This window comes from Protopterus annectens, chromosome 11.part0, assembly GCF_019279795.1.
Source record: "Protopterus annectens isolate FY-2018-M chromosome 11.part0, PAN1.0, whole genome shotgun sequence".
NCBI classification, from domain to species: domain Eukaryota; kingdom Metazoa; phylum Chordata; order Ceratodontiformes; family Protopteridae; genus Protopterus; species Protopterus annectens.
Genome location: NC_056745.1, coordinates 188,303,009 through 188,323,264, shown reverse-complemented (window position 1 = coordinate 188,323,264; position 20,256 = coordinate 188,303,009). Strand labels below are relative to the sequence as shown.

The 20,256-nt window shown below is 43.9% G+C and overlaps 1 protein-coding gene across 2 annotated transcripts in view; it reads left to right on the top strand.

Moving 5' to 3' along the window:
* The window catches only part of FOXM1 (forkhead box M1), a gene marked incomplete in the record, with an annotated part of 465,907 nt that overhangs the window by 119,676 nt on the left and 325,975 nt on the right, over positions 1–20,256 (top strand). For both annotated transcript variants that reach the window (XM_044087601.1, XM_044087602.1), the window contains 1 exon segment: positions 10,864–11,516. In XM_044087601.1, the coding sequence (XP_043943536.1) occupies positions 10,922–11,516 (595 nt within the window).

The following is a 20,256-nucleotide window of genomic DNA, read 5'->3' as shown; positions in this document are numbered from 1 at the left end:
AGCTGCACTTTCTAAACCCAAAAACACAACATCCCAGGCTGCATTTTACACGAACTTCAGAACGAACTGGCTCCCCACTTAAGCACCATGTTCAATAATAACCTTGCATCAGGCTTTGTGCCCACTGAATGGCGCACAGCAACAGTTATCCCACTCCACAAAGGGGGAGCCACCACTGATCCCGGGAACTATCGACCTATTAGCCTGACGAGCCTGGTCTGCAAGCCATGGACCGTATCATCATGGAACTCATAAACAAAGACACTGGTAACCTCCAATCTCTGGATCCCACTCAGTTCGGGTTTGTGAAAGGCAGATCATGCCTCCTGAATCTGATCGACTTCTTTGAGGCAGTCACCAAAGCCGTGGATGAGGGTAAGGTGGTTCACACAGCCTATCTTGACCTCGCCAAGGCTTTCGACACAATCCCCCATTCTGGAATTATAGCTAAACTCACTAAACTAGGTATAAATCCTGGCTCACTGACAGAACCCACACTGTAAAAGTTGCAGACTCCAAATCTGAACTCAAAGCAGTGACAAGTGGAGTACCACAGGGTTCCCTCCTGGGACCTCTCCTGTTAGCCTGTACTTCAGAGAAGTAGATACCAAACACAGAAGTTCTCAGGCTAACGAAGTTTGCAGATGACTGCAAACTAGGAGCCATAGTAAAGTCCCCAAATGATGTGGACATCCTACCGAAGGGCCTCACTGAGACAGCTGCTTGGTGTCAGAGCCATGGCCTCAAGCTCAATGCCAAAAAGTGCAGTGTCATCCCCTTTGGTAAAAACTCTGTACCCATGAACTACCAAATAAGCAGCAATCTACTTAATGCCGAATGCGTGATGAGACCTTGGGACCCAGGTGGACAGTAGTCTCTCCTTTGATATCACATCGCCACAGTAGTCAGGAAGTCCTACTACGTGGCACACCTCATCATAAAAGGGTTCTCATCCAGGAAAAAAGAGGTCATTGTTCCCCTCTACTCGTCCCTCATTAGACCCATTATAGAGTACAACGCCCCTTTTGGAATGTACCTCACAAGACATCTGCAGCAGCTGGAAAGACCACAGAAGTACCTCAAAGAGGATTACTGGCCTCAAACAAATGCCCTACACTGACCGCCTCAAAAAACTCCAGCTTTACTCCGTAGCATATCGCCTACTCCAAAATGATCTCTGCGTAACATATAAAGCTATGTCAAACCCAGAGCTGTTAGACATGCTACACCTAAAGAAATCCCAATCCCTCTGAGCTACATGCTTTAGGGACCTAAACCTTGTCACCACAATAAACAGAACATGCTGGAGGGATAGATTCCTGTCCCAGATACTTCCTATACTCTGGAACAAGCTACCCATCTATGTCAAGCAAAGTTCTTCATTAGCACTCTTCAAGAAAAATCTTGATGAGTGGATGGGAAATAGGAAATACACCCCGGGGATCACTTCTGTGTCTCTGCTGGACAGTGGCACAGGAAAATAACTTTCTTTGGTGGCATAAGCTATGGAACTTTGCTGGCTAGGCTTACGTAGGCCCTTGGGCCGATAGCCTAGTACCTACCTGTTAACATTTTGTGCCCATCAAGGATCGTTTCCTCTTAGGAAGGTTGTGTGGCTTGAGCTAGCTGTTATATTTGGTTAATAAAGAAGTTGAAAAGTCCTGACTACAAACTTAATTCTTTACATTGGACTTTGTATTTGTTGATTCTGATTTTGCTTGGATAATAACTGCCTTTATTTATTTGCACCTGAAATGCTAGCTGATTTTAAGTAGATACATTTTGTATACCAGATGTATCTTGTAAGCTTTTTGTAGCTGTTCTGATTGTTTAAAACATTGAGTAGTGGTGAATGTCTTCAGTTTTAATTTGTTTTTGTGATTGTGCTTATTTACTCAATGGAGTGTTTCTCCCTAGGCTTCTTCTGAAGAGCATTATGATTATGAACTTTTAAGCTGCGTCTTGTAGTCCCAGGGTTTGATTATCTCCGCCTCCTTTTGAGTCTGTAGATGCCTACCTCATTCATATCAAACAGGGTAGATTGTTTGCTGCTGGACACCTGCAGCTTTCGTGTGTGGACTACCATTTTTCATTCAGGTCAAGAATACTTGAAAGGCAGACCCCACACAATGCTTCTGGTTCAGTATAATCATAGCTTTACATTTACATTATTCACTTCTGCGATAAGCAGTTAATATGAAAATAAGTTCGACTGAACAAATGTGGCAAACACAGTTCCTTCGAAAAAACATTTTTTCTTGCATTTGTTTTCACTGGCATCAGTCAGGAATGTGATGTCTTAATTAACTGATGGTTCCCAGATTAGTCTGAAGGCTCTACATGGATCAGTGCTCTACTCCAATTAAAAGTACAACTAAATGAATAGGCCTCTTTCAAATGGACTTTGCTTTAACGTTTGTTCCAAACATCACAATGAATACCCAAAAGGCTGTGTTACTGATTGCTGAGGAAAGCCTTGGCATAGACAATTGTTTGACACTTTTGTATCAAATGTGCTACTTGATGAAGGCTTTGTAAATAGTTCTGCGGTTAGGCAAGCTTTTGAGAGTGTAAGTTTATAGGGTTGCACCTTTTACACCCCTGCTTCAGTTTCACTGATGACCAATTCAGAGGTGCAGTTTTTTTTTATTTTAATTTAGTTTTTTTTTTAAACTGGAAACCTTTAATGTTAAGTTGTCAATCTCGCCTTCATTCTTGCTTGATGGGTTCGGAGCCGATCCCTCGGCTCCGACTCGGCACTTGCTAAGCTCGAGAGTCACTTTTACCAGCTCGAGGCAGCCCCATATCCCATGATGCAAGGCGGTAAGTTCCCAGATCTCGTTTGCCGCTTCGCTTATGAGGTCCTCCTTTTACCAGCTCCTGGTAAGTGATTCACTATTTTGATATTTAAGCCCCTTTTTGGAAAAAAACCTTTAATTTTTAGTTTTAAGTTAATTATATAGATTTTCTGACAGAAAATCCCTGTCTCTTCTAATTTTTTTTTTAGTCAAACTTTACCCATCCCATCCCCTCCCTGTTAGGGTGTGTGTGTTTGTTTTATAGTAATACCTTTTTGGTATTTCATTTAATTTAATTCTTGACTGGTGTGTGTGTGTGTGTTGTGAAGCACCATGTCAAAGGAGAGGGTCTCAGGTTTTAAGAAGTGTGACTCGTGCTGTCAGAAGATGTCTCTGACAGACGGTCACACTTCTTGCCTGTATTGCCTGGGGCCTCTTCACCTGCAGGACTCCTGTGCTATTTGTCATTCCTTCAGCCAGAGAGTCCTGCAGGAAAGACGTAACAAGCTGATACTTAGGGGCCTTCTTAAGCCGGAGGGCTCTCCGGCTCCATCAAAATCAGCCAAATCTTCCAAGGCCCAGGCTTCTGTGTCTAAGCCTGTGGCCTCGGCCCGACTCGTTCTGAGTCGAGATCGGCCCGCTGGGGCCGATTCTGGCTTAACAGCCTTCGGCACCGATGGCTATCGGTGCCGATTCTGCATCGACCACTTCGGTGTCGGCTCCGATCGGTTCCAACCACCATGTGGCACAGGCATCGGTGTCGGCTCCGATCGGCTCCGACACCGTTACTTTTGTGGCTGTATCGGCTCCGGCTGGAGCCGATGCATCAAGGCTTCCTGTCGGCTCCGATAAGTCTTCGGCTCCGACAGGATCTATAGTATCGGTTCCGATGGCTCATTCCAGGAAGAGGTCGAGGTCTCCTTCCTTGGAGCCGATACTTTCGGCTCCGGCTTCACCTCTCCTTTCGGAACGGAGCCATCGGAGCCGATCTTAAAGGTCATCCAGACTTTCAGACCATGACCTAGAGAGAGTGGTCAGCAGATTACTTAAGTCACAGGTACTGGCCCAAATGTTACATAGTCCGTCTCAACAGACGACTGTTGGTCCACACCCCGTTACAGTTCCTCCTTCAACTCTACCCCAGAGCTTGGAGTTGGAGTCTTCGGGAATGGTTACTGCTACGGCTGGAGGACAGATACCCCTTCTGTTCCTTCAGCCTCTACTCTTATCTCCTCTTGAGACCTTCCTTAGAGGGATTCGTGGTCGGGCTTCCATGGTCTCCTCCGAGGGGTGAGTGGCATCGGACCCTTGTCCGAACCCGCTCTTCCCTTGGAGCCTCGGCCTTGGTGAGCTCGGCTCCGACATCTGCCTCGGAGACTTCCTTCGGTGGTCCCAGGAGTTCCTAGTTCTTCGAACGGGTTCTCTCGGACCTGCCTGGGAGGGAGCATTCGAGGTGATGAAGAGTGTGCTGGCCACTGGTATCAGTCAGCAGTCTGTTCCCGTAGCTCCTCCCTCTATAGTGCCTGTTGACATCTCTGCCACTTCTCTTGCTACAGGACCCAGAGATCCTCCGCCTCAGGTTTCCCCATTGGGAATTTCCCCCTCTTCCGAGGATTCTCCTGATGTTTCGGGAGATCCTCCTAGGAAGAGGACTTGTAAGAGGAAACATGTAGACTCCCGAGTCTGTCACTGGATACTGACTTTGATGAGTCAGAGCGATCCCCTAGATCCCGCTCTGAGGATGTCTCCTTCTCAGACATCCTAGAACTCCTTAAACAGAGGGGAAACTGGCCCACCAACAATCCCTCTGAGGATGAGTCAGTATACCTAGAGGCGTTTGGATCTCGGCCCTCCACCTCCTGGGTGTCTCCGCCTTTTGACCCCCTTATGCAGGTTATTGCCCGAAAGGTGTGGGCAGCTCCTGACTCTGTAGAGCCAGTCCCTAGGAGGCCTTCAAAATTTATCACTGCCCCGAGTGACAAGCAATTCCTCACTAAGGGTGTCCCGCTGATGCCATGGTGGTGGCTGCGCCACCAAGAAGGAACTTGCAGATCCTTCCGCACCGCCCATCCTCCTAATAAGGACTCTAGGACCATGGATAGGTACGGTAAGCGGATGTTTTCCTCAGCGACCTTTGCTATGCGTTCGCTGAATTACCTATGTCACTTCACCAGACTCCAGAGGGATATCCTTAAGGAGCTGGGTGAAGTAGTACAGGATCCTACAGCTGCAGGAGCTCAAGAAAAGATTGCTTCGCAGCTAGGAACCCTTAATTCCATTGCAAACTCCTCCATGCGGCTAATATCTTATGCTGCTGATGGAGCGAGTAGAGCCGTACAGGTGTGGCTCTTAGACGCCAAGCCTGGATGCGGCTATGTGATTTTGCTGATCCCTTTAAGGCGTCCTTCACAAATTCTCCCTTTGATGGGTCAGCTTTGTTTGGCCCTCAGGTGAAGGAAACTTTGACCAGGTGCGAACAGGACGGCAAGACTCTTTCTGCTGTAGGAGTCCGTTTTTCCACCCTTCTAGACCTTATCCCAAAGGACAGAAAGGTGGGAAAATGTGGTTCCAGAATCCCAAGGAGTCACGCCGGATTCACGTGGTCAGTTTACCCCTAGAGGCAGAGGGGTAACAACAACAGACGCCGCTCTAGAGGCAGAGGGGTCCAAAACCAGGGAAACAGAGAGCCTCTCTCTGACAAGCCCTTTCAGCATCCCTGAGATGTTGCCCGGCTGTCCCTCCTTGGAGGCAGTCGGGAAGATTATCACTGTACCCAGAAGCCTGGCATTCCCTCACTCAAGACAGATGGGTACAGTCGATCATATCCAAGGGTTACATAATTCCTTTCGAGGAAAGTCCCTTCCCCTCAAATTCCCTTCCAGATGTACCACCCGGTCTAAGGGAAATTGCAGAGTTAGAAATCTCAAAACTACTGCAAAAAAGAGCCATTCAGCCAGTTACAATAGACCATTCAGAGCCCGGAATCTACTCAAGGTTCTTTTTGGTCCCCAAAAAGACGGGAGACTGGAGACCAATATTGGATCTCAGCAGACTCAACAAGTCTGTCAGGAAGACAAGATTCTGAATGGTCACTCTTCAGTCAATTCTGCCCTTCTTACAGAAGGACAACTGGATGTGCTCAATAGATCTTCAGGATGCGTACTATCACATCAAAATTCACAGACACTCCAGGAGATTTCTCCGCCGGCTGGGGTCCAGTCATTTCCATTTCAGAGCCCTGCCCTTTGGTCTCACTACAGCCCCCAGAGTGTTCACCAAATGCATGGCAGTGGTCACGGCTCACCTGAGACGCCAAGGATTCCAGGTGTTTCCGTATCTCGACGACTGGCTCCTGTCAGCCACCACCAGGCATCAGCTTATACAAGCCAGGGATTACACAATAAACCTTTGTTCTCATTTGGGCATCTCGATCAACTTCAAAAGTCATCCTTATCGCCCTGCCAGTCTATTACCTTCATAGGCGCAAACTTAAACACTGTTCGGATGTCAGCTACCCTTACAGATCAAAGAGTTTCAGACATTCAGAGTCATGTCAGGATCATTCTGGCCAACAAGAAAGTACAGGCCAGAATGGTTCTAAAGGTATTAGGTCTCATGGCTGCGGCCATTACTCTTCTTCCCCTGGCTCGATTCTACATGCGCCTTCTTCAGTGGATGCTGTTCACACAATGGTCATACCAACAACTTCCAATGCGTCACCAGATTCTGGTGACACAGACATGCAAAGAGCATCTTGCTTGGTGGATCACATCTCCTCAGGTTCACCAAGGCAGGTACTTTGTACCCCCATCCCTGATAGCCACTGTCACCACGGATGCCTCCCTGATCGGGTGGGGGGGGTCATTATCAGGGCAGGATGGTTCATGGGACGTGGCAGCCGCTCGAGTACCATCTGCACATAAATGTCCTGGAGATGAGAGCAGTGCTTTTAACGTTGCAAGCCCTCAACGACTTTCTTCCCGTAGGGACAATTGCAGTCCACACAGACAACATGTCTGTAGTTTGGTATATCAACAAACAGGGCGGAACCAAGTCCTACCCCTTGTGTCGAGAAGCGCTCAGACTATGGCAATGGGCGATCTCCTCTCATCGGTTTCTGGTAGCAACGCATATCCCTGGGAAAACCAACATTGTAGCGGACAGATTGAGCAGAGCTATTCTCATGCCTCACGAGTGGTCTCTCAAGCAATCTATAGCGGAAGAGATTTTTCTGAAATGGGGTCGTCCATGTTGCGATCTTTTTGCTACTCCCCAAAACAGCAAATGTCCAGACTTCTTCAGCCTCTTCCTCTATCAGGCCATCCCCCAGAGACGCTCTGACCCAGGATTGGCCCCAGGGACTTCTTTATGCCTTCCTCCATTTCCTCTGATCCCTCAGGTGATCCAGAAAGCTACCGCTTTGAGAGCCAAATTGATTCTCATTGCCCCTTACTGGCCTCGACAAGTTTGGTTCCCGTTCCTCCATCATCACCTTTTGGTGCAGCCGTGGCATCTGGACCCAGTGCCAGATCTACTGATTCACCAATCCGGGTCAGCTGCACCGGTCAATCCCTTCTCTCAACCTCACAGCATGGTTGCTCCACTTCCTTCCTTAGCCAGGCTTCCTTTGATCTCTAACCCAGTTAGAGATATCATAGTAGCTTCACTAAAATCCTCTACCAGGAGGATTTATACAAGCAAATGGAAACGTTTCTCTTATTGGGCTAAGGCCCAAAATATTGATCCTTTTACTGCCCCTGTTCAGGCAGTTCTGGACTTCTTAGCAGAGATTTTTCATGCAGGCTCCTCTTCTTCCACAGTCAGAGTTCAGTTGGCTGCTATTTCTAATTTTCATGTTGGGATAGCAGATCATAATATTATGTCCCATAGGCTCTGCAGGGCCTTCTTGAAAGGAATTTTCCTACTAAAGCCTCCAATCAGGAATCCTCCTCCTCAGTGGGATCTAAATTTAGTGCTGACATCCTTGATTCTTCCCCCCTTCGAGCCAGCTGTTTCTTGTTCCCTGAAATATCTTTCTTGGAAAACTTTATTCCTAGTAGCTATTACATCGGCCAGGAGGGTGTCTGAACTTCATGATCTTTCGGTTCGACCCCCCTATTTGGTTTTTCACAAAGACAGAGTATCTTTGAGAACTAACCCAACCTTTTTGCCTAAGGTCGCTTCAAAGAACAATTTGAATCAATCCATTGATCTCCCTGTATTTTTCCCTAACTATTCAGATAGAGCTGAACAAAAGCTACATTGTCTTGATGTCCACCGTCAACTTAGATATTATTTGGACAGAACAAAAAAATTTAGAAAATCTGATCAACTTTTTGTTTCCTATGCGGATAATAAAAAGGCCTTCCTGTTTCTAAAGTGACTTTGTCTAGATGGCTTTCTTCGGTCATCTCTGAAATTTATCTGCTCAGGGGAAAACAGCTGTGCTCAAAACCTAAAGCACATTCAACTAGGAGCTTAGCTACTTCTACAGCTTTTCAAGCTAGACTTCCTTTAGACACTATTTGTGCAGCGCCACTTGGGCCACTCCTCACACTTTTGTTTCCCATTACAAATTGGACTTGGCCTCCAGGGACAGAGCCAGTTTTGGCTCTACAGTCCTCAAGAGTTTGTTCCATTGAGCCACCCAGGATAGAGGTGCTAGGGACGCGTCCCATCAAGCAAGAATGAAGGCGAGATTGACAACTTAACATTAAGAAGTTATGTACCTACCATAACGTTCCATGTTAGTTGTCTTCTCGCCTTCTTTCTTGCGACCCTCCCTCCTTCCCCCTGGCCTGGACAGACCTTGTTATAAGAAACTGTTATGCTGAAGACCATTCAGACTTGGTCCTTCTTCCATCTGTAAGTTTTCTTTCTTCCTTTGGGAAGTATGTTATGCTTGGTGCTATTGCCCTTTGTCATCAAACGAGATCTGGGTACTTACCGCCTTGCATCATGGGATATGGGGCTGCCTCAAGCTGGTAAAAGTGACTCTCGAGCTTAGCAAGTGCCGAGTCGGAGCCGAGGGATTGGCTCCGAACCCATCAAGCAAGAAAGAAGGCGAGAGAAGACAACTAACATGGAACGTTATGGTAGGTACATAACTTCTTATTATTGCTCATGTTATAAGTGAAGATTTAATAAAGTTAAATAAAAACAAACCATATTAAGGCTTTCATTTGCTAACATACATAATTTATCTGTCCAGTCACTGTCAAACATTACAGAGCTCATTCGATTCCTGCCTTCAATCTCATTCCTTCTCTAAAACACTATTCTGCATTTTTTTGTTCCCATAATTCCCATTTTTTCCCTCATGTAATCGGCTATTGTCCTCTTCTTAAAAAAAAAAAAAAAAAAAAAATCCGCTTCCAGTTTATCTTTTACTATGTTCATTATTTCTAGTACAGTTGGTTAGACTTTGATTTCCATTTTCTAGTAATTGCTTTCTTGGCAACCACCAGAATTAAGCTCAGCAAGGCCTTACTAGGTCTAGAGAATTCTGATTCTGTATCACAGCTCAAAAAACATGTTCTTGCTTAGCTGGTATTTCTGATAGAGGTGACTGCAGGGATTTTTTAAAGGTTCCCATCTACTTACACTCATGAACAAATGTTCCAAGTTACCTGCTTCTTCCCCGTAACACCCTCCATTTAGATTCTAGCTGAAGAAAAATTCTGTGAAGTCTGCTTGGGGTGTAAAAATACCTAAGCAAACACTTTTAAAACAAAGATCCTAATGCATGCATCTCTCCATTGTTTCTTTGTGAATTGCTTGTCTACTCTCTCCAGCCTACTAATTATCCATATTTTTAACCATGGCTTCTATTCTAGATTCTCCTAATAACTCTACCAGTGCTGGTCTTTCGCTTGGGATCCACTTATTTCTTTCTCTTTGCCTATACTCTGCCGTCCTTATCAAGGACTGATACTAGTCTCTAGCCTGAAGTCCAAATGTTCTTGGCCCCTTCCCATTCCCTTACCTGTCCCCCTCTAATTATTTGTTCATTCACCAATTTTCTCCAGTAAATTCAGCCCTCTCTTGCCTATTCTCTATACCCCTACTTAACAGTCATCCTTATCAGCAGAATCTCATTTCTCCATCCTTGTGTTTGCTTAGTTCTTAGAATACTTTCTGCTACTTTACGACTATAATATTCTGTATGGATTGTGGTGTTCTCCTTAAGGATCTGTATCCAAAATCCAGTCTCTGAATGACCATCTTGAAATCCTTCAAATTCCCGCACCCATTTTCTTTCCAAATGTCTCCTGTAGCATAGCTTATTTGCACTCTGCATATTTTAATATAATTCACTACTCTTTATATGATCTATGAGAACATCCACATTTAAAGATGATATGGAATGTGTCCACAGAAGCCTATTTTGTTTAATTTGTGTGATCTTGAGTATGGGAATGTGGGGGCTTGCCCTCTAACAACCAGGCATTACATTTGAGGTTAATTTTCCCTACTTTTTACAAAATGGTATTGCTGAAATGGGAATGTCTTGCATACGAATCTCTTGCATGGGGTCATGAATTGCTATTCTCCCTGCCCCCCTTTTAATCTTTCACTAAAGGGCCAGTCAAGTTTGATACATCAACTAGGCAATGTGCAAAGATTTTTTTTTTTGTTAAAGCCATTCAATCTGTGTCCAAATAATAAAACTGAGATTAAGTGAAAAACTATTGTATTTTTTTTGGGGGGGGGGGGGGCATTTTTGCAGCAGTGCTATAACAGACTCGACTATTCAGCCACATTCCCAATCTAATGCAATGAGGCTGTAAAATGCCCTTTCACATGACGTACGTTTGTCTAACTTTCAGTGCTTTGGTTTTCATGTAATGGAACAATGATTTAGATATGATTTATTGATTTATAGTTGTTCTCTGTAAATAACTTATTTTACTAGCAGGCCTCCTGTACACATTTCCCATAATTCACTTTGCAAAATTACTTGCCAACTCTCAAAATCATTTTTTCATGTGTTACCAGTTGTGGAATGGATATGCATAACTGATGCTTAGGTTAAAATTTGTTTTTTATGTTTTGTCTGTCCTAGATTTCTCTCTGATGCCATTCCAGATGAGCTAGCCAGATGGAGAATATTTGTATCAGACATGAGAAGCAGTCCAAGAAGACCACTTATTCTCAAAAGAAGGAAGCTTTGTTTGAATCCACAAGCTCCTAGTGTAGCAACCCATTCCCAGGAGCAGGATGTGCCAGACGGAGCTCTTAAAGAGGCCACATGCAACAAGGACCATGGAATAGCACATTGTACAAATGAGAGAGATCAGAGCTGTCAGAAATTCCCTGATGGAATAAAAATCTTTGACCATCCCAACCTTCCCAACACTCAGGTAGTAGTGATTCCAAAAAATGCTGACATTCAGAGCATAATTACAGCTTTAACAGCTAAAGGAAAGGAGAGCGGTACCAATGGGCCTAATAAGTTTATATTACTTAGCAGTGGGGGCACCTCTGTGCTTCCTTCTCAGCATGGACTACAGATGCATTTCAGCCCGAAACTTAATCCTGAGGACAAGCTTAGTCCAACAGCCAAGAGCAGTAATGAACCTGATGTACTAAGTGACAGAACTACAGTGGGGGAGTGCTTCACCTTACTCAACAATGTCAAAGAGGAGGATCCTGCAGATGAAGCTCCAATAGCCAGCAGGCTCAGGACCATTTCACCTCCAAAGGAAGGAAAGAATGGTAAGACCTAACTTGCCTCATGCATATCTAGCTGCAGGTAAAGGGATTAAGGTGCTTTAGCAGTGTAGGTTTCCCATGTGTGCTTTTTTTACTAGACAAAATTTCCACCAGTGTCCTCCTGACTCTGGTCTTGTGCTTTGTTTTGGTGAGGTAGGTATTGAGTCATCCTGGTTCAGTGCCCTTCTATTCATATCCTTTTATAGTAGTCTGATAAATGTCTCTCCAGATGTATGGGAGGTGTTGAATTTTGATGCTTTCTGTAAAGAGTAACTTATGCTCTCTGTAGTTCCCTCCTGCAGTAGTATGTCCTAAGGAATTCTTGCTTTGCAAAAGTCTGAGGCCAGCCCAAATACCAGGGACTTCCACACTCCCCCCAACATCAGGATGGTGGTATTATAAAGAGTAGTTAGCCAGCACCATTTTTAGTTCAGTGTTCCTGTTGTTGGCCCAGTGTCACTGTGGACTTCACCATAACTGCCAGTCCCTGAGCCAAATAAATTCAGGTAAGTGGCCCTTTGAGGAAACTCTTCTGTTTGCTAAACTATTGTCTATTAAATTTCCTAAAAAATCAGTAATTGTTTGGAGTGTGGAAAAATAAACTCCCCATAGGGATTTTTTTTTTACTGTGTTTTGCTTGGGTCCAGAGCATGACTTGCCTAACCCTGAGGTTTGCAACTCCTCGACAACAAACATTCGACTGAGTCATTACAAAGGTATTTGGAACAACAGAGGGATCCTGTTTATCACTGCTGCAGTAGCCTTAGCTATACGAGTTATCCTACCAAGGATATACCAAGCTAGTCAGCTTCCAGTGCTTTAGGGCTCCTTCCCTCCGCCCAAACCATTAGTATGAACTGTGCTATTAGATTGGTTATGGACACCAAGCCCTTCAGAGCTTTCCTGCTGCCAAAGAGTGCGCTTCTCTTCTGGCTTTCAGTGATAAACAGTTGGTTTGACTGTTCCATTGCTGTACAGATAAGTTTTGGCTTCCACATATATTTTTTGTTTAAATTTACTTTCCTTGTTAGGAAAGTTGATTTTACTGAGTCTGTATGTTGCAGACTATCATGAGAGTTAACTGCACTTTTAACAAGATCATACTTTTTTTTTTCTATCCGTTCATTCAAAAACTATTTCCGTTCTGGAGAAACTTTTTTTTTCTTACTTTTTGGGGCTGGCAAAGGTTTATTACATCATTTTCCTCTATTTTTATTGGGCAAAAGCAACTTTAAATTTTCACTGGCTTGTGCTGCATCCTTTCCGATGGAAAGGCTCACCATTTTCAGCCTTACCATGGAACATATCAGACATGTACAGTTGGCCATTCTTCCAGCCACAAAAAAAGTTAAGCAAACAGCCTTTATCACATTAGGCTAGCAATTTGTGTGAGCCATAAGTGGGTCTCTTTGTGGCCAAAGCTGGTTCCTCAGATCACTCATCTTTTTTTTTTCACTAGATCCCTCTGGTGTAATACAGTCACTATGGACTGGGGGTTAGCCACATCCCTTGCACATTGACAAGGTCCCAACCGAAGAGGAAAGCCACTCTTGCCAGTCCTGGGAGAAGGGTCAGTTGAGACTTCACTGTTTAGTCAGAATGTTATGCCCATCCCTGGGTAATCTTCTGCTGCTATTAATTAACTTGATTACACCAATTTTCCTGTCCAAAAGAAACTGAAAACTAAGCATTTGTTTGCTCCTTCAGAGATTTCCCTGGACAGGAGTAGTTTGTTAGGTCTGTCTCTGTCCAATTCAGACTCAAGTTCCCTATTGGTGGTTTCTGGTATAAAAAAAAAAGGATTCCTATTTTTCCCTGAAAAGATTAAAGATTCTGAATCTAGTCTGGGAGTTGAAAGTACAAATAGAGGGTTTTCTCCCCAGAGTTCAGATTCAGACTCTGTAGTCTGTGCTTTCTGATTCTCCCCAAGAGGGATTTTATTTATTTATGTGCGACTCTTTCCAGAATGTGCCAGTGTCTGTTACAGATGGAATTCCCAGAACCTTCTCCTGCTCTTCCTGTGCTGTCAGCACTGGATGTATCTCACTAATCTTTTTTTCACGATAGCCTGCTGCCCCTAAAAAAGCAGATTATATAAGGTTCCTCACTTTTTCAAGTTTATACGCTCCTCCCGAACCTAACCTACTAGCTATAGCTTTGGTTAACTAGATGTTTAGTAGCAGTTGGATTAATTCCAATCCTTCCCTTTTTGACAAAAATGGTAAAGAGAAGTATGGGAAACTGTGTGCATTTCTACAACTTGTCAGGCTCCTACAGTCAGAATCAATCAGACAAAACTTAAAGTATGAGGAATGTTTTGTCTGCCTTATTTGTGAGGCATAATCTTTTTATATATTTTAATTACTTGTATTGTTCCAGTTACTACTTATTGTATATATTGTTTGTATGAGACTGTCGATTGTGGCCACTCATAGTTTTTGAGGAGGTTTGCATGGTTGCTTTCTCAGAACATCCCGGATGATAAAAGTGAGATTCTCCTTTGGCTAGAGATATGGCTTCTCATCCCTCTGCTGCAGAAGTGATCAAAATGTGTGGTGAAAGGGTTAAGCTGGTACATGGAATCTTGAAGATATTTCTGCCCTCCTTTTCCAAAATTTCTAATGGGTTCTCTAACTTCTCATCCAGTTTTGGCATTTACAAAATGGTAAAGGAGGTTCCAAGAAGAATTCCGGAAACTCCAAAAGTGAGGACAGCCCATTAAATCATAATCTCTATTTGCAACTTTGTTCCTGTCTCCCACTCTGGCACCCCTTTTTGTCTTCCCGAAAGTCTGAATACCCATTTTTCTGTTGGGTAACAGTTTCAGATAAATGGATTCTGAAGATCAGTCATCAGGGTTATGGATGGCAGTCGGAGGAAATTCCTACTTTCAGGGGGCAATTCTTCATTTTCCACACCAGCCTTGTTTTTACCAACCCCTGTCCTTCATCCCATGCTGTCGCAGGGATGTTTTAGAACCAGTTCCACCTTCCCAGGTGGGAAAGGAGTTTTATTCAAGGATGTTTTAGTGCCAAAGGAAAAACTGCTGAGACCAGTTCTGGATCTTTCTTTCCAAAATCTGTTTGTGCTAGTGCCCAAATTCAAAATGTCATCTCACAACCGATTACTTCTTTCTCATTCAAGTTTCCTTGTAGCACTAGATTTAAAAGATGCTTAGCACATCACTATTCAGCCAGATTTCAGGTGTTTAAGGTTTTGTGTGTCTGAGTCATATTATCTTCCTCACTCTCTGGGCAATCTACTGCACCAATATTGCTCTGTGTCTTGTTCCAGTTATACACATTGCAGGATACAGGGTATCCACATTCATCCATATCTGGATGACTTGCTTATCTTTGCAGAGTCTTTTTTCTAAGTGTCGGGAATCTCTGTTTTGGGAGAGATCTCTTGTACAAGCTGGGATTCCAAGAGAACATTCAAAAGTCTTTCTGGACTCTTCATCAGATTGTGTTTCTGGAATGTCTGGTAGATACCACAGTTCAAAGAGCTGTTTCTTCCACAGGAAAAAATAGAGAGAGCTCTATTTTAGGGTTTTCTACACAAACTTTGGTCACTGAGAAGGGAATACCTTAGGTTTTTAGATCTTATGACTTTTGAATCTTGTGAATACACCTAGCAAGACTCCACATGTGAAAGTTACTATGGTATGTGTAGTCACTTTGGTACCAGCACCAGCATTATTTGTTCTTGTCAAATCCCAGTTTTGGGGTTTGTCAGAAGAGAAATCAGTTGGTGGAGATGAGCGATCCCAAACTCTAGGTCTCCCCTTCTCCTTCCATATTCCAAACCAGTCAGTCACTGCAGCACTCCTGACTTTGCTTGTGGAGCAGTTTCAGGAGGGATAAAATTGCAAGGTGTGTGGGACACCAAAGACCGACACAAGTGCATAAACAGAGATGCTTGTCCTGCTCAAGTATTCAACATCTGACTCATCTTTGGTTCTCATCACCTCTTCAAAATTGTTAGAGAAAATACCACAGTCGTGGTATATCGATAAGCGAGGGAGAACCAGGTCATACCCCTTTTCAGGCTAGCCTTATTAGCTTGAGATATAGCTTCACAGCACAATCTCAGTTTGCAGGCATTCTACATTTCATCAGAACATGTATGTGTTAGACAACCTTAGTAGGACTAGGGGAGACCCTTGTGAATGGAAACCAGATCAGAGGGTCTTCCAATATTTGATCCATGGGTGAATAGTTTCTCGAGCTCCAAATGGGACAACCAGAGAACTCCTGAAGTCTCGTCACCAGCTGCACATCCTTCAGAGAAGTCGGTGTAGGAATGCCTAGAGCTGCTTGTTTTTCTTCCAGCTAATAAGTGTCCAAAACATTCTGACAGGTGAAGTTGCTGAAACTTCACAAAATTCAGAGGCTATCGAAAATAGCAGCCTGGTACTGATTGGCAGATTTAAGAGCTCGCCGTGGTTAGAAAGTGAATTTTCAAGCCCTTTTTGCCTAATTCTTCTTGAGCTGACTTTGGTCACACCTTCCAGCAGGGTTGTGGCAAATTCAAAGCAGAAATACATACCATAAATATTAAACTAAAAGTTCTACAGTTTCTCTGACTTTTTGCAGTGCCTTCTTCCTAATTAATTGTGAGCAGAATTTGGTCATGCCTCCCAGCAGGATCGCAGCAATTACAAAGGAGAAATGCCTACCAGACATTTAAAACTAAATTCTTCTGTTTCACTGTCTTTTTGCAGTGCATGTTGCTCGTAAATTTCTTTTTAATTTATTTAGTAGGTTTTGTGTGCGCACACTAACCAAGACATTGCACCCTTAGCCTTCCCCCCCCCCCCCTGTTTACTTCAATTTTATTTGCTTTTATTTATATATTTCAACTGGCAAATCTTTCATTTACTCGTAGGACTAAGTAGCTCCTAAAGTTGTAGTTGCATGAAATATTGTCCTGCTTAACTTTTGCTTTGAGTGCCTTTTTTTTTTGGTTTTCTGGCCCACCTTGTTCATGGTTCTTCCTGCTCCATTCACCCTTGCTTTGCTTGGACTCTCTCTGCTCCCCTACCCCCATTCCCACATCAATTACCCTTGTATTTAACCCTCTCAACCCCACACTCTTTGCACCGCCCCTTCCTGTGAATCGCACCCTATTAGACTCGACCCTCCCACCTCCTTACGCTCTACTTCACACCTCCCACTGTCACTACTCCCTTCCCCAACTTAGTAATTCCTCCTACCTTCCCTCTGTTTCTTATTTAGTCCCTTTCAATTACTCCTTCCATCCTAATATGTTCCCTCTCCTTATTCTTCTACTCCTATCCAACGTCACCTCATATTGCGCTCAACTAAACCTACATACTAATGCTCCTACTTCCTCTTACTACACTATACTTACTAATAGCCACTACTCCTCTCCCATATCACCCACCCTCTTCAGCAATACTGAATTCACCCTCCCCAAAATCAAATTACCTCCGAAGAGCTCTCCACATGACAAAATTGGACAGAACTTCCTCTCACCCTACCCCATTAAATCTTTTCTCTTCTCCTTTACACCAGTCAGCTCTCATGTGGCATTCAACCCAGCTCCAGCCCACATTTTAACTTTTCTCCTACACAAACACTCTTGCAAGTACCTAACTATAGTCCCAAACATCTCTCATTTTACTCTTATCAACATCCGCAGCATTCTTAACAAAATAACTGAATTCCACTCTTGGATAGATCAATACTCCCCTCAACATAGTAACTCTATCTGAAACATGGTTCAAGCCACATACGTCTAATGAATTTCTGCCCCCCCGGTTATAACATTCAACACCTAGAAAGAACTGTTAATAGCAATTCCTCCAAATTTTTATTTATTTTTTTATGTACTCAGACCTCCTAACCTTATCTCCCCCTAATTAACCATCCCTATTCTTTTCACCCAGCCAAACTCGCCATTACCAATTGCAAACTTAACCACAAACCCTAACTCTAGTCGTCCTCTGCATGTACCCTGGAGAGTACATACTGTTATTAGAACAAATTCTCCACTGAATGTCTGACAGTATAGCTAATGAAACTATAATAGTAGGCGATAACATCAACTGGCTTCCCCTTTTCTCTAACCCCCCTACTTCCAGCATAAATCTATATGGATGTCCTTCGTGTTTCACTGTTGCAGTCATCATCACATTTGGGTTATCTGCTTGCAGTAGCCCTCAGTAGGCCTGATTTATCAAAGTCTTGGGTCCTGCATCTGTTGCCGTCTCATCTTCCATGACCGTCAGGTAGTCGGGGGTATAAAGCATGCAGCCGACGCCATTACATCAGTCTTTCTTGCCGTGTGGTGCCTGAAGCAGTTCGCATGTGCTGGTCGGCCGACTCCTGAAATTTTCGTTTTCGAGTTTCGGAACCGAAGTCAAGTACCCCGTTGGGGAAACTTTTTTTTTTTTTGCTCCAAAATGCAATAGTCAATTGTATTTCTTGTGGAAAGCAAATACCCCATAAAGATTTTCATTCGTACTGTATTCCTTGCCTAGGCCCTGACCATAACATAACTCGAGTTTTGTGCCTTATTTAAACCACGAACTATTCGTCGTCGGTACATTTTCGCTTCTAAATATTTTGGTACTCTGTTCAATTATCCAGATATGTCTTCAGTAAACCACCTGACTACCGATTTTCCGAAAAAACGCAAAAGATAAAGACAGAGACAGGCCGCCTAGGTCCAAAGCTGCCAACGATGCTTCTCCTAAGGTAGTCGCTAGTTCGCCGGTACTCAGTGGGGCGCTTTCGCAGCCCCTGATACCCACTACTTCAGATTCGCAGGCCTCTACCGAGACCCATTCGGAGTCCGCTATACCGCGAGATGCTTCAACTATGGAACCTGTGGCTATCTCTACCTTGGATGGGTCCGTTGCCGCTGTGCAGGCACCGGCTTCTGAGGGTGTATTCAGACCTACTGACTTGTATATTAAACAGATGCCATCTTCTTCTTCTAGGCCTAGAACTCGAACCATGCCTAGGAAACCTACGGCCAGACCACATGGTCAGGCCTCTATGCCTAAAAAACAAATGAGTGACTGAAGACCTTATTACTTTAATCAGGGGAAGCCAACCTTCCCCCTCTAGGAGACCTAGGACTGAATTTGCTATGATACTTCTGACCAGGATTCTGAAATTTCTGTCTCCTCTGATGATCAGGATTTACCCTTGTCTACCTATGAGGATTCTGATGCAGAAGACTCTATTCCCTCTGCTTCTCCCCCAGAGGATTTTTCTTTTGGTGAAAGCTTGAATACTCCTTAGGAGCGTTTTCACTGGGGAAAGCCAGGATTACTCTGATTCTAAAAAGAGGCTTGGAGATTTCTTACTCCTGCCCCAACACAGGCCTTTAGCTATCCCTCCTGTGCTGGACATTGCTGACTATACCTTTTTGGAATCTAGCTTGGCCCCTGACTCTTTACCTCCTGCTCCCAGAAAACCTGATAGATATTACCTGATTCTCACAAGTTCCCTTTTAAAAATCCTACTGTGGATATTGAGATCATTTCACAGGGACCCAAGGGTATTAAGGCTACTACTGCCAAAAATCCTACTCCCTCTGATAGAGATTCCAGGGCCCTGGATAGATGGGGTAAGAAGGTATACACCTCTGCAACCTTGGCCATCAAGGCCTTAAATTGCCAGTTTCAGATGTTAAAGTATCAGCAGCATATTACTGGATTGCTTAAACAGCAAATGATGTTGATTCCTGATTGTGCTGAAAATAGGGATTTATAGGATTTAATGCATTCTGCTGGACAGGTTGGAAAACATACTTTGCAATGTGGTTTTGATTCACTAGAGGCATCTTGCAGGGCTGCTTTCCCCAGGTCTGTACTTAGAAGGCATGCTCGGCTTAAGGAGCAATCTTTTCCAGATCATGTTAAAACTAAATTGCTGGATGCTCCCTTAAATCAGGACTGCCTGTTTGGTGACAAAGCAGAAGTTGTTCTTAAAAAGATGGAGGAAAAAGCTAAATCCTATGCAAACTGTTAAAGATTTCTTACAAGTGCAGCCTCCTAGATTTAGTAGGCATTGGCCCTCAAAAAAAATGGTCCTTTCCTGCCTCTTCTAGGCCTTCTCAGTTCAAACCCAGAACCAGCAGAACACCCAGGCTTTAGTCCCAGGGTATGCACAGGACTAAGCAGTTGGGGGGCTCCCACTTCCAAATCAGGGGTGTAATAAGACTCCCCCCTATGGTAAGCTGTCTCAATGACTTAACTTTAAAACTTCCAAGCACTTCTCAATTGACTACTCCTTTACGGGGAAAGATTGCTCTGCAAGCAAAAAACTGGGAACTCATTACCCAGGACAAATGGGTTTTAAACAGTTTCCAAAGGATACAGATTTCACTTCCACACGTTACCAACTCCAAACGGTTGGCCAGATCTACACCCAAATCAGTGGGCAGAGGCTCAAAAGCTAGTAATCTCTCTTAAGATTTAAAGGATATTTAGACTGTACCAGAAAAGGGACAAGGTTTCTACTCAAGACTTTTCCTGGTACCCAGAAAAGACAACTCATGGCGTCCTATCCTGCACCTGTCTATCCTGAACACCTTTTTGGCGATTCCAAAATTCAAGATGCTAACTCTTCACCAGTTGCTTCCCATGATAGGCAAAGATGCCTGGTTGGCAACACTGGATTTAAAGGAAGCCTACCTGCACATCCCAATCAGGGAATCTTGCAGAAAATACATACGCTTCAAAGCAGGCTGCATGCACTATCGG